The following is a 14,588-nucleotide window of genomic DNA, read 5'->3' on the forward strand; positions in this document are numbered from 1 at the left end:
CTATTCCGGCACCATGGATCATAGTTTTACAATCCAACCAATCAGATGTTTACAGTGGGGTTGTCCCTCTGACCTTCCTGCCAATCAGCTTAAAGCTCTGTTGGGAGAATTGGCACTAGACTTATGGTTGGGGGTCACCACAACATGAGGAACTGTATTAAGCGGTTGCAGCATTAGAAAGGTTTGTTTGTTTTCCCCAGATTTGCTACTAGCTGTTCCCAAGGTAAATTCACAGCCAGTGAGTGGAGACAGTGTCTTTGTCAATTTCTTACCGAATTACTATGAAAAAAAAAATCCCTGGAACTAAAATTAACCCTTCAATCAATAACCCTTCAACCAGCAGGGGGCGCTAAAGGATGTTGTCTCAATCCAGACCCAATAAAAGCTGCACTCAGTTTCTGGTTACATAGACAAAAATGTTTTACTTTGTTGCTTGAATACAACCACGATTAAAGAATTGTGAGACTTCACAATTGAAGCAATGAAGCAATAATCATTCCGGGCTAACAAACAGGTATTGTACAATGTACAATAGCTACAGAACTGAATTCAGTGGGCTGGAATGTCAGTTTCTGGACTCTTGCTCAGCAAATTAAATGCATATTATAATTTGTGAAATCTTATAAAGAGGGGCACTAATCTCCACAACTCTAGGCTTCTCTTTGCCTCTTGCGCTGACTCTGTGCAGCCACGAGGATGTGCTGACCTCTGCTTTTAAGCAAGCTCAAGATCACTGGCAAGCAAGCGAGGAAAGTGAATTATCACCTGCTACTCAAGCCCTATGAACTTTCCTGTTGTACCTCTTGTCCAGCTTGTGCCATGAAATGCTGGACTAGATGAACATGATCTGATCAGGCATGGCTTTATTTATATTTTCCACCACAAAACACCAACATCTCTCCATGGTTTATGCTGTTTAGTATTTAATATCTGCTTCTGCAGATGGAAACTTTCTAAATTTCTCTGTGAATACTTTGATTTGCCTAAACCAGGGACAGGCAAAGTTGGCTCTTCTATGACTTGTGGACTTCAGCTCCCAGAATTCCTGAGCCAATCATGCTAGCTCAGGAATTCTGGGAGTTGAAGTCCACATGTCATAGAAGAGCCAACTTTGCCTATCCCTGGCCTAAACCTAAACTCTAAAAAAACTAATCAAAAAACTCCCCCAAAGCCCACCCAGTGATTAATGCTACTGCTGTGGGGGTACCCAGATTATTTTATAATTATCTTGGATAAGTAAGGCAAAACAATAGTGATTCATTAAAGATCCCTAAGTAAGCCACACAATTTAACACTGAAAATAACATCTATAGCACTTTAAAAAAAATTAAAAGCGTATCTATGACATTAGATGAGGTTTCTGTGAGCTCAGGACAAAAAAATAATTAATTCATGTATTCTCTGGGCTTTGTGGCATTTTAAAACTGGCAGTCCATTTATTAATATAAATGCTGTCTAGGCTTTAGAATAGAATAGAATAGAATAGAATAGAACAGAATAGAATTTTTATTGGCCAAGTGTGATTGGACACACAAGGAATTTGTCTTGGTGCATATGCTCTCAACGTACATAAAATAAAATATACATTTGTCAAGAATCATGTGATACAACACTTAATGATTGTCATAGGGGTCAAATAAGCAATGAAGAAGCAATATTAATAAAAATCTTAGGATATACGCAACAAGTTACAGTCATACAGTCAACATGGGAGGAAATGGGTGATAGGAATGATGAGAAAAACTAGTAGAATAGAAGTGCAGATTTAGTAGAAAGTCTGACAGTTTTGAGGGAATTATTTGTTTAGTAGAGTGATGGCGTTCGGGAAAAAACTGTTCTTGTGTCTAGTTGTCTTGGTGTGCAGTACAGCTATTGTGGTTTTGATATTGTTGTTCTCTTAATTGGATCCTTAGATTGGATCCTTAGTAGAGCTGATATGTGGAAATTAAAAAAATCAAATCGCTATGCATTCAAATCTCATGAATTTTTAGGGATAGGATAGGATAGGGTAGCATAGCTTAGAGTAGCATAGAATAATTTATTTGGCCAAGTGTGATTAGGAATTTGTCTTCGGTGCTTAAGCTTTCAGTATAGATGCAGAACAACAGAGAAATAATTACAGGATACATCAATACATTACATTAGTACAGGATACATACTGTAATTCATTTAACTGAGTAACTTGAATGATGTCAATTGTTTATATAAATTACGAAGTTGAACTGGGTAACGATCTGTATACGATTATCGAAAAGTTTTTCTTTTTTATTGTAATTTAAATTGTAATTTAAAAATTGAAAATAAAACATTTTTTAAAAAATCATTTAACTGAATTACATTATCAGCCCCTGTTTTTTCTGTATATTTTTTAACTTTAGGAACTTTACGTGGAGGATTACTCGAGCATTGATTGGCCAGCCCAGAAGAAATATATTTATGAGGCTGATTTGCAGGCACCACATACATTGGTCCTGGACTTTTTTTTTGGTAAGTGGTGCTGAGAACAGTACAACTTCCAAGGGCTTGCATGTCCAGTTGAAACTTCCTCTTTCACAGAGGTTGACAGAAACAGGCTGGATTCTTAGCACTCTTTTTAAATGCCAAATGCTCCAGCTGGTGAGTTGAAAAAACTTGATGGCACATAATCAATCAATCAATCAATCAATCAAACCTTGCCCAAACCAATGCCACAAACTCAGACTAAAGATTGAATTGTAAACCTAATGGGTCTGGTCCTAGTCTATCTCTTTGCTCCTTTTTTGCAGCCCTCTTCAATTTGTACGACAGATACCATCTCACCAGTCTCAGAAAGAAAGCCACTGCTGAGCTGTATGAAATAATCAAGGCCGATGATATATTCTCAAACTCTACTAATTCTAGCCCGGTAGGTCTTTTGAAAGCACCACACAGAAATGACTGGTTTTGGAACAAAATTCCCTCGGATGGAGTGATTTGTTCCAATTCCTAAGAGGTCAGAAAGGGGCGTGCATAAGTGCACCATTAAGTCCGTCCCCTGACTTAATGTTTCTCCTTTACTAGTATCATGTATATAAATATTATTATATATCTGTATACCACCAATGCGTACTTGACAAACAAACAAACAAATAAACACAAAGGCCCTTGGTTTAGTGTCCTTTCAGATGGAAAGAACTATGTTTGGAATTTACTTGTTATGTTCTCTGAAGGAATATCTGGGCTTGGCTGGCATCCTAAAGATTGCCCTGGGATTGAGGGGGTTACAAAATGCCTGATGGAACTTTTTCATTCTGTAGATTTGCAAACCATTCCATGTGTTGATCTCATGGTACATGGATGGTCCCAATTCTGCAGCCTTTCAAGAACACATCTCCAGAATCTACGATTACCTTTGGTAAGATTGCTGATGCCAAACCCTTTCAAAACCTTTTCTCGCCACCAGTGAAGGGCTGCAAAAATTTTACTACCACACTGTGGGTGTGGCTTATTTTGTGGGTATGGCTTGACAGCCATGTGACTAGGTGGGGGTGGCTTAAAGGTCACGTGACTGGCTTAAAGATGGCCAACTTGAGGTCACTCGTGTCAAGGGCTTGGGTTAGGGTGCCTGGCCTCTCCTTGCTTCAAAGAGGTACAATTTTCCTATCTATTTACTATTACTGCACATCCATAATATACTATTTAATTCTATGTATATATGTCATATGTGTACATACATATTATACAACACAGGCACACAAAAATATACATGATCTATTATATGAATTGTATGTGTGTGTACACACGCACACACAGCTCTTCTAAAATTATACACATTCAACCTCATTGACTGCGATAGGAAAAACATACCCATAGTCCAGAAAGGACTTGACCAAATTTTTTTTACCAGTTCTGCATATCTCACTGTTCCCGTAGGAACCCATCACTGCTCACCACATGTGACATATAGGAGAGGTATTTGTGGATCATGAGGACAATGGAAGATAAGATGCCAATGAAAAGACAGAATCCTCTCCTGTCTAATTCACACTATTTCCCCCTATTTAAGGTCCTCTAGCCGCAACACTTGAAAACCTCATCTATCATTATCAACAGCCTTGCTTAATGGAAAAACTAGGCATTGTAATCTATCACAGAGATATAAGATTAGGAAAAGTTGCCCAAAACAGGGCCACTGTAAAATCCAGAGCAGATGTTAGGATTCTGCCGAGATCTGTCTACCCTTTTCCCCTAGAGATCACAGTTGCCAATGTCTATTGTTAATTCCAGAGCACTTTCATTCATGAAAAGAGGCTTTAGAAAGATATTATCTTCTGCTTCCTATTTGTAAATCTTCTGCATGCCACCATACTCCCATACTATGCCCTAAAATTACCCTTCTAGCTTTTGCGCATACAATAATCTGTCTTTATTGTACATCTGTGCAGGCTGACAGACGAGGGTATGGTGATGAAGGTAAGATTGTGGAAAGGAAATTGGTTATTGTTAAAGCCCATCTGCCCTTTTACTGCTTTGTAGCCTGGAGTCAAATTTTTTTTGACAGCAATTATTATTTTTATTTTTTTAAAAAAATGTTTGTTCGACAATCGCCTTGGGCCTCTTTTACCATGTCCATGTTAATAAGTGATTGAAATCATAAGTGATCTAAATCATAATCATATAATTTGTATGTGGTTTACAATGTTCTGTAAGCCCAGCCATTATGGTTTATTTCAGGGTTTCCCAACCTTGGCTACTTGAAGATATTTGGACTTCAACTCCCAGAATTCCCCAGCCAGCATTCGCTGGCTGGGGAATTCTGGGAGTTGAAGTCCAGATGTCTCCAAGTGGCCAAGGTTGGGAAACACTGGTTTATTTGATAGGGCATAGTTAAAACAAGGCAATTATTTGGGGGCATTGTAAGAACTCAACCAATATGTAGCCTGATCCTCAATTCTTAGATCAGAAAGTACATTTGCATCAAGTGGAAGTATAAACAACATTGAGGCCTCTGAAGTACTAACTCTTTATTATGGCTTCTGGGAACACTAATGTACTTCATTAAATGTGTAAAATGTTATCATCAGTTTTAATTAGATCATGTGACTACGGATGGGGAGAGGGGAAAAAGTCTAAGGAATTTTCTCCTCTTTCTATTGTCACTTGCTCTGGTTTGACTCTTCAAAAGTCTAGACTTGGAGTGGAGTGGGTGTTTGACATGGCATTAATGTGGAAGCACTGTAAATTTTTGAAGTATGTACTAATTCAGAACATGAGCTCCTAGGTGACAGATTTTGGATGAGTGCTGTGAACATTTTCTCAATGGCAGGAGCACTATTTCTCAAATTTGACCATATTAAGATGAGTAGGCTACAACTTCCAAAATTCCTCAGCCAGCAAACCTGAGTGAGGAATTCAAGAAGTTGACGTCCACATATCTTTTCAAAGTTGAAAAACACTGAGTGTACATTAATTTATTTTAAAAGATAGTGGACTACCCTTCATTAGATGTATTTAAGTAGAAGGTTTAAGATTATTAAATCATTAAGTATATATATTATAAGGAACGTTAGTTATAAGAACAACAAAGAAATGTGAAAATGTATAAATTTCAGATAATAATTCCTCCAATATCTCCGACAATAATTTCTTACAAAAATGGGGTTGTAAATAACCCAATAGCTGTTGTATATCTGTCTTTGTTTTTCTGTGTTATAATCAATAAAAACAAATAAAAAAGAAGATTTAAGATTATTAAGTTGATCAAATTTATCAGGGATGCTTTAACATGGATTCGTGCATTGAGTAGACAAGTTGGGCTAGATGATATCAATGGATAAAAAGAGGAAATTGTCTTTTTTTAAAAAAAGAAAAATTAAACTATGTCTATTTTTATTGCCTAAGGTGATGGGATCGCAAACCTGGGATGCTACATTTACAGTTTTTGGTTTTCTAGAGGTATATTTTCCTATTATATTGTTTAATTGTCATGCTAGGAAGACTTAACATCAGTGGTGGGTAGATCCCAGTTTGGAACGGTCCTTAGGACCAGGAGAGATGGTGGGAGGCTCCGCCCACCTGATCAGGACACAAGCGTGCACACAAGGCAGTAGCAAACGAATTCAGCAGCCACTAGTGCTTAACATAGTTTTAAAAAGACAGCTTTTCAAAGTTTCTGGCCATTAACATAATATGTAATGTATCTCAATCTCATCTTCAAGTTAGGAAGAGTTTAAAGAGACCAATAGGATATCTGTCAGTTTCTGGTTTTAGGAGACAATGTCAAATGGATAGGCCAGGTTACATTAATGGATGAAAAGTACCTATTCATTACCTGTCCAAGCAAAGCTTTACTTTATCCCAAGAAGTGATACTCCAATGGCTTCCATCTGTTTTAGACTTTCAGATTTATTTATTTATTTATTGGATTTATATGCCGCCCCTTTCCGTGGACTCGGGGCGGCTCCGATCTTTGATCATTGATCAAATGGATTGATTTTGTGGGAGTTGCAGTCTAAACAATATCTGGAAGCACCAGATTGGGAGGTTCTGCCCCAGCTACAGATCAGAGAAAATGTAGCACCCACTCAGTTTGTTCAAATCTATATTTAATTGATTAACTACTACTAATAAACTAGCTTAGTAGTGTTCACATACAAATAAGTCTCAAATCAGTCTTTTCTTGAAAAAAAAAATCCGTTAATTATACGACATTAACAGCTGACATAGGTCCATAAAGTCAGAAACAAAGATAAGTAACTAATCCTGGATATTGCAGGAAGTTTACGGAGGTTGGCAAGATGCCTGGAATCAGTTCACAAAACAGAAGCTGAGCAGAGATTTTCCAAACAAAAGGCACACAAACGAACAAATTATTAAAACGTGTTTGTTTCCTGCAGAGTTTTTTTTCCATCTTTTTAATTCCTTAAGTAGGCTTGGGGAGTGGCCAATTATCCCCAAGCCTACTCCCGAGGAGACCTCCTCCTGAGTAGCCATTCCTGCCTTTTGGCAGCTCTGCATGTCTGTGCATTAAGAAGAGGCTCCTCCCCTTCTTCCTCACTGCTATGAGGTCCTGGAGGTTTCAAAGGCCCTGGCTGAACCTCTGCTTCTGGCACCGAGCCCTCGCCAGCCTCTTCACTGTCTGACTTATGTGCTAGATGCAGAGGCCGCTCGCGCATCTCCTCATCGGCCTCGTCTCGGATGGAATCTGCTACCAGCTGCACAGGCTGCTGGCGAGTCACAACACAGAGATACACACAGTGCAAATATTTGCAGGTTATCCTCCAATCGTCCTGGTTCATGTCACTGTCACATAATATCTAAGAAACAAGAATCTTATTGATATAGAAATATTTCTGAGAATCATGTTCAGTAAACAAAGCTTTATTTATTTATTTATTTGTTTGTTTGTTTACTTACTTACTTACTTACTTACTTACTTACTTATTTATTTGATTGATTGATTTTTATGCCGCCCTTCTTAGACTCAGGGCGGCTTACAACATGTTAGCAATGGCACTTTTTAACAGAGCCAGCCTATTGCCCCCACAATCCGGGTCCTCATTTTACCCACCTCGGAAGGATGGAAGGCTGAGTCAACCTTGAGCCGGTGATGAGATTTGAACCGCTGACCTACAGATCTACAGTCAGCTTCAGTGGCATGCAGTACAGCACTCTACCTGCTGCTCTATTAATAAAGAAAAGTTTCATTCAGGGTTGCTACTCACTATTATTGAAAAACACGCCTTTCATTAAGAAGCTGTATAAAGTTTTGCTTTCCTTTAAGAGGCCTGTATTTTTTTTTTTACCTATTGACATTTACTTATTTTATAATCTTTTGTTTTTTCAATTTCTAGGCTGGTGTCCAAAATGACCCTGAGTATAATACCTGTCTGAAAAAAGCTCATTCATTTTTTAAATGTTCTCAGGTAAGAAGCTGGCTTGGAATAACATTGATATTTTAATATTGATTTTAGAGAAGTGCCATCAATTTGATTCCACAAGGGCAGGATGTAGTAATTGCAGTTGTTTAAAAAACCATGCCATGCATAATACATGGTGGCTGTTTTGAGTAAGCTAATACTTCTTTTTTGTTACCCACAAATTCCAGACCCAGTTTTAAAACTGTTGACTCAATGGCCAGTTGCTCCTTTGGGTAACCTATCTCTCAATGGCTTCTGATCATAATTTACAGTTTTGGTAGATGCAACAAAACTGTACTATTGGAAATACAGTATTTGTCCCATCCATAACATCCTCTGCTTGATTGAAACAACACATTTCTATACCCAGAGATCTTTTCCTCACAACTCCGAAAACAGAACTTGAACATCACCAAAGCAAATAAATATGTTTGTTTGTTTGTTTGTTTGTTTGTTTATGTATTTATGTATTTATTTATTTATTTATTTATTTGTGTGTGTGTGTGTGTTTGTTTGTTTGTTTGTTTGTTTATTTGTTTATTTATTTATTTATTTATTTATTTATTTAAAACAACATATAATAATAGTAAAACAACATATAATAATAATAGTAAAACAACATATAATAATAATCCAATAGTAAAAACAGTTAAAAACCCATTATAATAAAAACCAAACAGACATACAGACATACCATGCATAAAATTGTAAAGGCCTAGGGGGAAAGAGTATCTCAATTCCCCCATGCCTGGCGGCAGAGGTGGGTTTTAAGCAGCTTACGAAAGGCAAGGAGGGTGGGGGCAATTCTAATCTCTGGGGGGAGCTGGTTCCAGAGGGCCGGGGCCGCCACAGAGAAGGCTCTTCCCCTGGGTCCCGCCAAGTGACATTGTTTAGTTGACGGGACCCGGAGAAGACCCACCCCTAACTGGTCGCTGGGATTCGTGCAGCAGAAGGCGGTCCCTATATACTATTTATGCAACCCTTAGAGAGCCAGTAAGGCACCAAGCTAGGAACCAGGAGACCATGAGTTCTAGTCTTGTCTTAGGTATGAAACCAGAGAGGCGAGTTGGGTCTAGTCAGTCTCAAATTAGGAAGAAGTCAATGGAAAACCATGTCCAAAAATGTTGCCGAGGGAAACCTAACAACTTGACTCAGTGAGAATCAAGATTGACTTGAAAAAAGTAATCCTAACTGCAAATACTGTATGCATCACAAACTTGTTGGTAGGAAAAGAATTGGCACTGAGTTCACTTTGTGGACAGTTCAGTGGTGGGATTCAATTTTTTTTATTATCAGTTCTCTGGGTATGGCTTAGTGGGCATGGTGTGGTTTGGTGGGTGTGGCAGGGGAAGGATACTGTAAAATCTCCATTCCCACCCCATTCCAGGGGGAGGTTACTGCAACATCCCCATTTCGTCCCAATCAGCTGGGACTTGGGAGACAGGGAATAGATGGCCAGTCAGAGGTGGTATTTACCACTTCTCTGAACTACTCAAAATTTCCGCTACCGGTTCTCCAGAACTGGCCAGAACCTACTGAAACCCACCTCTAGTGGAAATGATGTCAGATGAACGAAAACATGTTTTTTGCCATTGTAAATTGCCTTGGGTTAAAATGCTATTAATGTCTTCTTCAGATTGTAGATAATCCACCCAACTACCAGAGATACTATCGTCAAATGAACAAGGTACTTTCAAAATCTGATGGCAGTATAGGTGGGTCTTAAGTAGTTTACGGAAGACAAGGAGGGTGGGAGCAGTTCTAATCTCCAGGGGGAGTTGATTCCAGAGGGCCGGGGCCGCCACAGAGAAGGCTCTTCCCCTGGGGCCCGCCAGACGACATTGCTTAGTCGACGGGACCTGGAGAAGGCCAACTCCGTGGGATCTTATCAGCCGCTGGGATTTGTTATAAAGAAGAGAGAAATAAATATTGGATACTTAGCTTTTCATATTTTCTCTTAAATCAACAGTTCCAAACCTTTTGGGCACCAGGGACTGGTTCCATGAAGGACAATCTTTCCATGGATGGAAGTGGGTGGGGCAGGGCAGTGTTTCCCAACCTTGGCAACATGAAGATATTTGGACTTCAACTCCCAGAATTCCCCAGCCAGCATTCACTGGCTGTGGAATTCTGGGAGTTGAAGTCCAAATATCTTCAAGTTCCCAAGGTTGGGAAACACTGGGGTAGGGAATGGTTTCATGTCCTGTCTGGAAGAATCCTGTGCATGCCCAGATTTATTATTTATTTATTTATTTATTTATTTATTATTTAGATTTGTATGCCGCCCCTCTCCGCAGACTCGGGGCGGCTCACAACAAAGTGAAACAATTTACAAAGATGGCACGTTGCTCTTTTGTATGGCCTCGTTCCTGACAGTCTGCAAACTAGTGCCAGTCCCTAGCTTGGGGGTGGAGGATGCCTGCCTTAAACAGATATTTGTGGTCCAGAAATGCCTTTCCTAAAAAACTTAAATTAACTCTAGTGAAAGGGGAAAATTAATTTCTTCCTTGATTTTTACCAACTTGGCTATATCCTTGAGGAAGAATCCAAAGTATGTTCCAATGCTTTGCTCGCTTTTATTTGTCTGTATTCTGAGAGAGTTCTAACACAGAAGTGTAAGAAACAGCTGTGCAGTAAGGCATATAACATATTAAAAGGTTCAGATGCATTAACTTTCCCTGTTGCCTAAATTAAGAGTTGTTGGATTGCATTAAATGATAATAAATCTATTAAAGGAATATAGTGCCATTTAAATTCCATATTAATCAATGAGATCAGAGATACCTGCATGAACTCTCCCTCCCTCCCTCCTTCCTTCCTTCCTTCCTTCCTATCTTTCTCTTTCTTTCTTTCTTTCTTTCTTTCTTTCTCTTTCTTTCTTTCTTTCTTTCTCTTTCTTTCTTTTGTTCTTTCTCTTTCTTTCTTTCTTTCTTTCTTTCTTTCTTTCTCCCTCCCCCATCATACCATAAAGCAACTCTGGGTGGTTTAGAGTCCTAAAACAACATGTTTTCCCCAAAATAAGACATCCCCTAATAATAAGCCCAATTCGGCTTTTGAATGCATGGCAATAAGGCCGAGCACTTAGGTCAGGGTTCCAAAAAATATAAGACTGTGGATGCTGCTGAGTCCCTAATGAAATCAATGCCTTCAAAAGAGGCTAAGAGCAACCCAGCTGTGTGGGGTCACTCACGAACACTAGAAAGAAAGCTTGGACACATTGTTTCTCTCTGGGTGAAGTGACATAGTGTAGAGCCATGCACTCCTTTTTATTTGGGAACATAAGGAAATGGGGTATAATTACATATACATGTCAAATGATACAACTTCAAATGTATTTTTTGAGTTCTTCCTTTCCCATAGATATCAATAAACAATTTCCTACAAACCTCTTTCCAAGAGCAGATGTTCTCACACCTAATTTCTCTGAAGGCTTCTTCCTTATCTGGCTAATCTTCCTTAATCACCCTGTCCTGCTGTTGTATGCCTTAGGCAATATAAATTCCCCCCTTTGATCCTATAGTGGTGAAAATTTTGTTTATTGTGAGATGTTTTATTTGAGCCCCTTTTGTTTCCCAGGAATGCAGATTAGTGTCCTCCTGTCCTGGTTTTATAGAATCAGGGTTTTTTTATGCTAGAAATCCAGATTTTTAATACAATCCTATTCTAACATAATCTGCTATGCTGCAACATAAGACACCATCTTATTTGGGGGGGAAACACAGTATATGTTTACATTAACACATAAATAAAAACCAAAGATAAAATCTAAGGACATATGGGGAGGGTGGGGTGGAATGGAAGGAGGTGGGATCTGTTGTTACTTGATCGACCACTGTGTTGTTTCCCCTACTGGGGTCCCAGGTCAACTGCCAGCTCTTTGGGCCAAAAGGATAGGAAGGTTGGGGCCAACCTCACAACTTGTTCCAGAGGGCAGGAGCAGGACCCCGCCAGCCAGAATAATCGGGCCAATGGGACCCACAGCATGCCTCCTGCTGGCACAAGTGGGCGGGACAATCCCAGTGGAGTGACACAATCCCACAAGTAATCTTCCATAACTGAGTCTAGTGAAAAAATATAGATCCTTACAAGGAAATACTTTCTTAATGTCTTTTTTAAAAAACCGCTAGGGAGGATTCCCCTTCAGCAATCGTGACAACGACTGGATAGTCAGCGACTGCACTGCCGAAGCAATCAAGTCATTGATGTTACTTGAAGAAAAATGTCCTTTCATAGAAGATCACATAGCTCCACAACGTCTCTTCGATGCCGTCAATGTGGTGAGTCCAGGGAAGCCCAAGGAGAAAACATGGGATTTGGATTAATGAGGTTCCTGAGGGCTGGAGAGAGGGGATCAAATGTGCATTTATTTTGGAGAATTTCATTCCGCAGGAGTTGGTGGTAAATGACAAAACTTTCTCTTTGACAAATTTGTTCAAGAAGGACGGGAGAAAAAGTTTTGTCCAAGTTTTGTCCTTACTCAACCACCACCCCCAGAACACTTTGTGCGTGTGCATAGGGTAAAAGAACCCAAATGCGAGGGGGGCGTTTGCCCAGGTTTGACCAGTTAGGTCCCACAGAATCGGCCTTCTCTAGGTTTCATCAACTAGACAATGTCACTTGGCGGGACCTAGGGGAAGAGCCTTCTCTGAGGAGGCCCCCGCCCTCTAGAATCAGCTCCCCTCAGAGATTTGCACTACTCCCACCCTCCTTGCCTTCCACAAGAGTCTGAAGACTCATCTATGCTGCCAGGCTTGGGGCTATCAGACTTTAACCGCCTGGCCGATGAATGCAATATATATTTGTTGTTTGAAAGGGAATGATTGACTTTTCAATCATGGGTTTTTTATATTAGAGTCTAAATTAATTGGAGTCAGGATATTTGTATTGGTTTTTTTAATATGTTATAAGCCGCCCCGAGTCCATGGACTGGGGTGGCATATAAATCCAATCAATCAATCAATCAATCAATCAATCAATCAATCTGCCATCTGGGTGGGTGAGTGGAGTCGCACACTGCACGCATGGCATTGGACCAGATTACCTCCGGAACCGCCTGCTACCGCACGAATCCCAGCAACCGATAAGGTCCCACAGAGTTGGTCTTCTCCGGGTCCCGTCGACTAAACAATGTCATTTGGCGGGCCCCAGGGGAAGAGCCTTCTCTGTGGCGGCCCCGGCCCTCTGGAACCAACTCCCCCCCGGAAGATTAGAATTGCCCCCACCCTCCCTGTCTTTCGTAAACTACTCAAGACTGATTTATACCGCCAGGCATGGGGGAGTTGAGATATTCCTTCCCTCTAGGCCATTACAAGTTATGCATGGTATGTTTGTGTGTGTGTATGTTTGGTTTTTATAAGTAAGGGTTTTTAGCTGTTTTATTATTGGATTGTCACATAGTTTTTATCATTGTTGTTAGCTGCCCCGAGTCTATGGAGAGGGGCGGCATACAAATCCAATAAATAATAATAATAATAATAATAATAATAATAATAATATTATTATTATTATTATTATTATTATTATTATTATTATTATTATTATTATTAATTCACAACTGGCTCTCTGATGACCAACAGGCACGAACGAATCAGGAGCATTTCATCCTGGTACAAAGATTAACCAAGATATTGTTTTGCTTGATGTAAAGGAGAAGACAATGCTCTCTTTCAAAACTGAACTTTTACAATATTCCAATAGTGACAATGGAATAACACCCATCATTGTACCTGAGTTATGGTTCACACAACAGGGCCTGCTAAAAACCTGCTACTATTCCTGTGTATTTTTTATTCAAATCAGCTGTCCAATGATGGGATGGGCCTTGAATTTGTGCCTAATTTTTGTAGGAGAAGTCTAATCTGTTTTCTTCCCGCCTTGATTTCTATAAATACGTAGATGTTGAACATGAGAAATTCCGACGGTGGTTTTTCCTCTTATGAAACCAGACGTGGAAGCTGGCTGTTAGAGGCCATAAACTGTGCAGAGACCTACGGTAAGAATAAATTATCAGTTATGTACAAAATTCAGATTGATTGCAATGTAGCTAGTTTGGAGGGCATGGATTCAGGCTCAGGAATTGAGTAAATCCTGCTAGTTTCCTTCTGGACTGAGAGATCACCTTTACTCTTAATCTGTACTGACCGCTCCAAACTTGACTGTAAAAAATATGACTTCAGTAACCGAGTTGTCGAAGCGTGGAACTCATTACCGGACTCCATAGTGTCATCCCCAAACCCCCAACATTTCTCCCTTAGACTATGCACGATTGACCTCTCCAGGTTCCTAAGAGGTCAGTAAGGGGCGTACATAAGTGCACTAGAGTGCCTTCCGTCCCCTGTCCAATTGTCTTTCCTTTATCTCATATATCATATATATTGTCTTCCTTTCATATATCTTCTCCTCTATTTTTATATATTTTCTTTATATATATCACTACATGTCTATTCTCTTCTATATGTATTTTGTATTGGACAAAATAAATAAATATAAATAAATAAAATAAATAGATAATTGGTGTTACTATTGTAACCTAGAGTCATTAATTTTTTAAAAAACCCAATAGGACACCTGTACTTCAACAACTTTCTTTATGTTTTCCAGCTGACTGTATGGTAGATCACACCTATATTGAATGTACCTCATCAGTAATGCAGGGACTGAAACTTTTCCAGAAGAAATTCCCAGATCACCGGAGAGAGGAAATCAGGTAGC

General features: G+C 39.5%; 1 protein-coding gene across 1 annotated transcript in view; it reads left to right on the forward strand.

Annotated features, from left to right (window-relative positions):
• LOC139164172 (lanosterol synthase-like) overlaps positions 1-14,588 on the forward strand; it is a 42,490-nt gene that overhangs the window by 14,856 nt on the left and 13,046 nt on the right. The window contains exons 8-17 of the mRNA XM_070745930.1: positions 2,379-2,487; positions 2,766-2,884; positions 3,276-3,373; positions 4,404-4,431; positions 5,860-5,913; positions 7,812-7,883; positions 9,514-9,564; positions 12,005-12,154; positions 13,773-13,869; positions 14,478-14,583. Of these exons, the coding sequence (XP_070602031.1) occupies positions 2,379-2,487; positions 2,766-2,884; positions 3,276-3,373; positions 4,404-4,431; positions 5,860-5,913; positions 7,812-7,883; positions 9,514-9,564; positions 12,005-12,154; positions 13,773-13,869; positions 14,478-14,583 (884 nt within the window). The remainder of the gene's footprint in view (positions 1-2,378; positions 2,488-2,765; positions 2,885-3,275; positions 3,374-4,403; positions 4,432-5,859; positions 5,914-7,811; positions 7,884-9,513; positions 9,565-12,004; positions 12,155-13,772; positions 13,870-14,477; positions 14,584-14,588) is intronic.

This window comes from Erythrolamprus reginae, chromosome 3, assembly GCF_031021105.1.
Source record: "Erythrolamprus reginae isolate rEryReg1 chromosome 3, rEryReg1.hap1, whole genome shotgun sequence".
NCBI lineage: Eukaryota > Metazoa > Chordata > Lepidosauria > Squamata > Dipsadidae > Erythrolamprus > Erythrolamprus reginae.